We start from the raw sequence: 7,999 nt of genomic DNA on the forward strand, positions 1-7,999 counted from the left end.
ACTCCAGAACCACTAGAAATATAAATAGAATGGGAACCATTGATACAACCAAACCTAACCTTGATTCCACATTCAGTGAACGCAAAGCATTTGATGAAACAAAAGCAGGTGTAAAAGGACTTGTTGATGGAGGACTTAAGAAGATACCTGAATTATTCCATCATCAACCTGACAAATACGAGAAAGCCAACAACACAAGCAATGTTATTCCTGTCATAGACCTTGATGATATTGATAATAAAGATCCAAGTATTCACCAAGGGATAGTTGAGAAAGTCAAGGAAGCATGTGAAACTTGGGGATTTTTTCAAGTTGTCAATCATGGAATCCCTTTGAGTGTTCTTGAGGAGTTGAAAGATGGGGTGAAAAGGTTTTATGAACAAGACACAGAAGTCAAAAAAGATTTTTATACAAGAGATATCAGTAGATCATTTATTTACAATAGCAATGTTGATGTTTATAGCTCTCCAGCACTCAATTGGAAGGATAGTTTTGGTTGTAACTTGGCTCCACCTGATACTCTCAAACCAGAAGAGTTTCCTGTAGTATGCAGGTATGTTTATGTACATGTGTAAAATTTATTTGCTCATTGAAATTTGGTTATTATCATTTGTAGCACTGAAATTTCAGATTGGATGCGCGTTGAGTGTATTACACATGTTTATGTCTGTTAAATAATGTGTAATGGGCCTTTTGTTATAATTCGGCTAAGGGTAGTTTAGTTTATTTATAATTCGGCTTAGAGTAATATTTGCACTATGAACTTTTTGCTCATTCTAATAAAACTCTAGTCGCCTTTGTTCTTTTGTTCTCTTCTCCAGTACTCTATACTGTAAAGTGTCGTCAGACTCTGACACAACACTGATCTACATTGTTGCATTCATTTATACAATTTTTTCAAACTTTTACTAGCGTTGACATGTTAGTATCAAAATCGTCTCCAACATGTTAGTAGTGTTTCATAGGACTTAAGTTAAGGTACTCAAATTAGCTACTTTCTTTTTTTTTTTTGTCTAATCGAAGTAACAAGGACTGAAATTCGCAGCAAGGTCATTCTAACTCTTACAATACTCCGCTGCCTATTTAAGTCATCTCAAGCTTAGCCTTTTTCTAATATCTCTAATATTGTCATATATACTATGTATGAAATGTGTTTTCATTGGTGAAATTGCTTTGATATCCTTATGTTAAAATATATTAATCGATGAAATAGCTTTTATATATATCCTTTTCTTATTTGCTAGAGATGCATCTCTTTTACAGGAAAGGTCTGTTTATAAGATGCAAATCACATATAATAGTATAAAATGGAATTTAATCTACAATTTTTCTCTCTAATTGGCTAATTATATTTGCAGAGATATACTGCTACAATATGGAAAACACATGATGAATCTAGGGACATTATTATTTGAATTGTTGTCAGAAGCTTTAGGTTTGAAACCAAACCATTTGAAAGATATGGATTGTGCTCAAGGGCTAATTGCTCTTTGCCATTATTATCCTCCTTGTCCTGAACCAGAATTGACTGTGGGAACAACAAAGCATTCTGATAATGATTTCCTCACAGTGCTTCTTCAAGACCATATTGGTGGCCTCCAAGTTCTTTATGAAGATAAATGGATTGATATAACACCTGTACCTGGAGCTCTCATAGTTAATGTTGGAGATCTTTTGCAGGCAAGTTTTTTGCATACTTATGTGTATATTTCCATAAACTATTATTAGTAATGTACTTCCTAAATTCTATTAAATACTTAATACAAAATTATATTATATTTACCTACAAATAGATAGACCAGAGATCGAGAATTGTGTACCTGAGTTTTAGAAGTAGAGTATATTTCTTTGCCGTCTAGGTTTTCAACCTTGGCTTACCATCTAATGAGTAACCATTAAATAATCAAACTGCCCGAGCAGAGACTTCTCATCGGACATATTAGATTGACCAAACCTATCACGGTCTATTCAAAATAAAGCTCAGTACATATTAGTGGTTAATGATCATAATTGATGATAGTAATTTTTTTTAGAATCATCAAATTTTATTCACGTCGAGAGTGTACAAGATGCACAACAAACTCGCGGGCAGAAAAACACCATACAAGGGTCACCGACATACCGGCAAACCAGAAAAGACAGCACCCTAAAAGCCCAAAAAAACCAGACCTGCTAAAACAAATGACAGCAGCCGAAACCAAGCTGCAACCACCAAAACTGATGCTGTTATATGCATTACTGACAGCAACAAAACCGCAGGCACCGCATAACACTGCCTCAGCCTCGAAATCACAGCAGAACACCGCGACCCTATCGCAACAGACAATCTTTTGGATTCCAGTGCCACTCATAGAACAGACATGCCGGCCCTGGCAACCGACTCAAACACCATCTCCACGGCATAGCCTTTATGCCTTCCACTACCTCCTCCACATCGCCAGTCGAGTTATTGAAAACTCTGTCATTTCGAGCCTTCCAAATACTCCACACCACCGCATGCCAAATCATCCTCAAGCCTTTACGGATCTTTTTATTGCTCGAAACTCCATCCCAACAATCCCAAAGAAAGAATAAATTAGGCGGAGTGACAAAATGAAATCCCAGCCATCTCATAACTTCATCCCACACCTTCATAGCAAAAGAACAATGGAGGAACAAATGGTTGGACGACTCTAGCAACCCTTCAAACATCAGACATTGTAAAGAAATCTCCGGTGGTAACACTTGCCTATGCGCGAGGTTTGCCTTTGTTGGGAGTTTCCAAGAGAACACCGCAACTTTGGACGGAGTTGCACTCCTCCAAATCCGAGAAAACACTTGCACTTGCTCCAAAGACATAATAGACTCGTCCTCCAACATCAATCCCTCCAACTTCCATTACAAGGATTTCACCGAAAACCTCCCATCATCCTCCAGCCTCCCCCTCCAAACATCCTCCTCCTGACTCCCCCTAAACCCTCCCAAATCCTCCTTCAACTCCAGCAACATCTCCTCTTCCCAAACAAAAAGCGGACGACGCCAAGAGAACCCCCAATCTACATCTGTCACCAAACCAACGGCCAACTCCCCCACATTTGCCTCCTTTTGATTTGATAAAGAGAATAGCCTCAGATATTTATCCCGGAAAGCACGATCCCCCCTCCAAGCACCTCCCGGAAGCTCGTATTCTCTCCATTCCCCACCAATCTAACAATTTTGGAATTTAGCCAATTTTAGTCATCCAACCTAACTAAATCCCTCCACCATCTAGATGCATGTCCCAGCCAAACATACTCCTCTTCTAGTAATTGATTATGCCAACCCATATAATTGATTAATTAAATAGTTAATCTAAGATAATGATAAAGAAATCAATATGGCAGTTATTGAGCTGCCAGAATGTGTCATGCTATTGGGAAAAACCCAAGTCCCACATCGGATAGATAAGACTCTTGATAAGAGTTTATATAGAGGAGGCAATCCTCACCTTACAAGCCAGTTTTGTAAGGATGAGTTAGGCCCCGAATTTCAACATGTTGTCGAATTCAAGGGCCACCTACCGATTCACGCACCAAGCCCAAAGAGTGCTGGGCGTGACGGGGGTGTATTGGGAAAAACCCAAGTCCCACATCGGATAGTTGTAGCTCTGGTGTCTGTTTTGCTTAGTGCATGTGTTGAAATTCGGGGCCTAACTCATCCTTACAAAACCGGCTTGTAAGGTGAGGATTGCCTCCTCTCTCATCCTTACAAAACCGGCTTGTAAGGTGAGGATTGCCTCCTCTATATATAGAGGAGGCAATCCTCACCTTACAAGCCGGTTTTGTAAGGATGAGTTAGGCCCCGAATTTCAACCACCTTACAAGCCGGTTTTGTAAGGATGAGTTAGGCCCCGAATTTCAACACATGCACTAAGCAAAACAGACACCAGAGCTACAAAAATATATGGTTTGTGCAATCTAATTTATGATGGTGTTGTTTTGGTTCTTTGTAATTAATCAAGTCTCCTGCATTTTCAACTTGGCTTCAAGCATATAGCATGCCTTATCTTCCATCTTATTGGAGGTGTTATGTTAAGTTTTTTGTGTTTTCTTCTATTGCTTACTTTACTAGTAATATGAATAGTTCATCGTAAACTTGATCTCTCAAACTTTACTAGTGATTTTTAGTAAAATATAGTGATATACATTCAATATACAGAGATAGAACAGTGCCTAACTTGGAGAATCTGCACCTTCCTATAGCTAATTATTTGTTTGTTTAAATTGTAGCTCATAACAAATGACAAATTCAAGAGTGTTGTACATAGAGTACTTGCCAATAAAGTTGGTCCAAGAATATCTGTTGCATGCTTTTTCTCCACAGGACTTAAAGCATCTTCAAAGCTCTATGGACCAATGAAGGAACTATTATCAGAAGACAATCCTCCCAAATACAAAGAAACTACTGTTGCTGATTATGTAGCCTACTACTTTCGAGCAAAAGGAGTAGATGGTACTTCTGCACTTGAACATTACAAAATTTGAACCAAGCAATGAGGCAGAAAAAATATTAGCTCATATAAATAATTGACAGATCTTTGTGAGTTGGTTTCATCAATTCCACTTGATTGTGATATGAACTCATAAACATGATGTGGTTTTTATTTCATGCAATGGATAAATTACAATGTATAAACATTCACTTATTGAACACAGATGTTTTATTTATCATAACCCTCCAGTTCGAGAAAAAGGTTCCATAATAATTCAGAGTTCAGTTGGGAGGTAAGTAAAGTATAACCAAGAATTGTCCCAGCCATGATTTGAACTGGAGCTCTCCCAAACTATTCGTCTTTAACTGAGAGACAAATGTTGATTACTTATGTTAGATTATTGTTTTCCTAGTAAACTTGCTTTAACTCGATTGCTCTCAGGAACTTTCATCGTTTTCGGTATTCTACAATCTTCCGAATGTCGAGCATGAAAGACGAGCAGTTTATGTTAAAATTTAATCGAGCTCCGTCATAAATGAATATGGTCTAAAAATTGTTAATGTTATAATTAAATGAAAGATCATTGATCATATAAATACGAAGTACGTAATATATAAATTTAAGTATTGGTTTTGAATCCTAATTGAAGTTAATCAAAACCATTAACATAAATCTGTTTATAAAATTTAAATAAGCTTGATTCATTGAATAAGAATTGCAGAATGTGCAGCATATTAATGAGGAAAGTTGGCTGTGGTGCCCCTATTAATGAGTTTTTGTCCCACAGTTATTATTTGTGATCATATGAAAAACACGTGGCTACATTTAAATTTTTCACCTTCTCAAATTAATAATGGCATTGATGTTTCAGTGTTATAACCGTTGTCCGTGTCTATGTCAATGATTTGTAGCTCTTCATAGTTTTTACCTTAATTGTAACTCATTAAATATTTGAGTCCACATATTTGTTTATAGAGCTAACTCTTTGTCTTTGTTGTGACATACAATATAATTCTTGCTTCTTCTACACACATCAGAAGCACTAGAAACATAAGTAGAATGGGAATCATTGATACAACCAAGCCTAACCTTAACTCCACATTCAGTGAACGCAAAGCATTTGAGGAAACAAAAGCTGGTGTAAAAGGACTTGTTGATGCAGGACTTGAGAAGATACCAAGCTTATTCCGTCATCAACCAGACAAATATGAGATAGCCTACAATACAAGACATGTTATTCCTGTCATAGACCTTAAAGATATTGATAACAAAGATCCAAGTATTCATCAAGGGATTGTTGACAAAATCAAGGAAGCATGTGAAACTTGGGGGTATTTTCAGGTTGTTAATCATGGAATCCCTTTGAGTGTTCTTGAGGAGATGAAGGATGGTGTGAAGAGGTTTCATGAGATGGATACAGAAGCAAAAAAAGAATTGTATACTAGAGATAGGAATTGATCCTTTGTTTACAATAGCAATGTTGATATTTATAGCTCTCCGGCACTCAATTGGAGGGATAGTTTTAGTTGTTACTTGGCTCCTGATATTCCCAAACTAGAAGATTTTCCCGCTGTATGCAGGTATGTTTGTATTCATGTGTTTAAAATTTATGCGCTCCTTGAACTGTGGTTATTATCGTTTGTGGCACCGATACTTCAGTTTAAAGGTGTGTCCTATTTCTAACACGTGTCATTTATGCTATATTTTCAAATCATTAATGGTGTCCACTTGTCATTATCAATGTCTTCGGTGCTCGTGTATATGTTAGTGTTTCATAAAACGTAAGTTAAGGTACTCAAACTTGGACTCTTTTTTTTTTTGGCATGAATTGCAGCGAGACCACTCTGCTACTTACAATATATCATTGCATATTTAATTGGTGTTGCTACTTTGATATTCTTAGTTTAAGATGTATTTATTAATGAAATATAGCTTTCATGTTTACTAGAAATGCATATATCAATTGGTAAGGACATTACAATATGGCAGGGCCGGGGTTTGAATATGGGATTCCCCACTTACTCACTTAAGAGAAGAAATTCTGACCATTGAACTGCTTGACTAAAAACAAAAAACATGAAATGCATATTTTCGACTGAGAGGCCTATTTACAAGATACAAATCACAGTACAAAACAAATAATATTAGGATAAATATCAACTGATACAAAATATGAAAGGTCTAAAATTGAATTTAGTCCTCATTGTTTTTTTTTTTTTTTCTCTTTCTAATTAGCTACTTGTTTTTGCAGAGATGTAATACTAGAATATGGGAAACAGGTGATGAATCTAGGAACTTTACTGTTTGAATTGTTGTCAGAAGCTTTAGGTTTGCATCCAAACCATCTAAAAGATATGGATTGTGCTAAAGGCCTAGTTGCTCTTTGCCATTATTATCCTCCTTGTCCTGAACCAGAACTGACTGTGGGAACAACAAAGCATTCTGATAATGATTTCCACACAGTGCTTCTACAAGACCATATTGGTGGCCTCTTAAGTTCTTTATGAAGATAAATGGATTGATATAACACCTGTACCTGGAGCTCTCATAGTTAATGTCGGAGATCTTTTGCAGGCAAGTACTTTTATGCATTTCTTATGTGTATATTTTTCCTTAAACTATGAGTAATGTACTATATTTACATACGAAAAAGATAAATCATAGATCAAGAAGTGTGTACCTGAGCTTTAGAAGTAGAGTATGTTTCTTGGCCGTCTAGGTTTTCAACTTTGGCTTACCGTGTAATGAGTAACCTTTAAATAATCAAACTGCCGGAGCAGAGACCTCTCACCGGACATATTAGATTGACCAAACCCATCACGGTCTATTCAAAATCTAAGGTAATGCTCAAAAATCAATATGCCACTTATTGAGCAACTAGAATGTATCCTGCACTAAGCAAAACAGACACCAAAATTACTAAAATAGGACACACCTTGCAAACTAATTTGGCTAAATCTTGCATTTTCAACTTGGCTTCAAGCATATAGCATATGCCTTATCTTTTAAGATATTAAATATGAAGGATGGATAATAGGTGTAAACATATAGCTAATTATTTGTTTGTTTGAATTGTAGCTCATAACAAATGACAAATTCAAGAGTGTTGTACATAGAGTACTTGCCAATCAAGTTGGTCCAAGAATATCTGTTGCATGCTTTTTCTCCACAGGACGTAGAGCATCCTCAAAACTCTATGGACCAATGAAGGAACTATTATCAGAAGAGAATCCTCTCAGATACAGAGAAACTACTGTTGCTGATTATGTAGCCTGCTTTCGAGCAAAAAGACGAGAGAGGGTACTTCTGCTCTTACACATTACATGATTTGAATATGATGTGGAAGAAGAATAATATTAGCTCATATCAATAAATAGTTGAATGAACTTGGTGAGTTCATGATGGAGTAGCTATTATTCATCAATTCCACAAGATTGTGATGTGAACTAAAATATGATGTGGTTTCTTCTATTTCATGCTATGGATAAACATTCACTTATTGTAAACAATGGTCATTTGATTATGTTACATCGATGTTTTCCTTGTAAA

General features: G+C 36.4%; 1 protein-coding gene and 1 pseudogene across 2 annotated transcripts; both read left to right on the forward strand.

Moving 5' to 3' along the window:
* Positions 1 to 4,710, forward strand: LOC146896447 (1-aminocyclopropane-1-carboxylate oxidase homolog 12-like). Its single transcript, XM_085733451.1, has 3 exons — positions 1 to 553; positions 1,359 to 1,680; positions 4,248 to 4,710. The coding sequence occupies exons 1-3, from the start codon at positions 30 to 32 to the stop codon at positions 4,500 to 4,502; spliced, it is 1,101 nt and encodes a 366-aa protein (XP_085589577.1). The 5' UTR covers positions 1 to 29; the 3' UTR covers positions 4,503 to 4,710.
* LOC146896448 (1-aminocyclopropane-1-carboxylate oxidase homolog 1-like) lies at positions 4,609 to 7,999 on the forward strand (annotated as a pseudogene). The gene is made up of 4 exons (XR_015021778.1): positions 4,609 to 4,742; positions 5,488 to 6,030; positions 6,702 to 7,024; positions 7,529 to 7,999. The product of XR_015021778.1 is annotated as a 1-aminocyclopropane-1-carboxylate oxidase homolog 1-like (transcript).

This window comes from Medicago sativa, chromosome 8 (assembly GCF_051527215.1).
Source record: "Medicago sativa cultivar Bolivia chromosome 8, Bolivia_mono, whole genome shotgun sequence".
Lineage (NCBI taxonomy): Eukaryota > Viridiplantae > Streptophyta > Magnoliopsida > Fabales > Fabaceae > Medicago > Medicago sativa.

Excerpts from the sequence above, each read along its gene's own strand:
- LOC146896447 (XM_085733451.1), top strand. The coding sequence starts at position 30 with ATGGGAACCATTGATACAACCAAACCTAACCTTGATTCCACATTCAGT. Across the intron at positions 554-1,358 it reads GAGTTTCCTGTAGTATGCAG|AGATATACTGCTACAATATG; the intron begins GTATGTTTATGT and ends TTATATTTGCAG. Across the intron at positions 1,681-4,247 it reads ATGTTGGAGATCTTTTGCAG|CTCATAACAAATGACAAATT; the intron begins GCAAGTTTTTTG and ends TTTAAATTGTAG.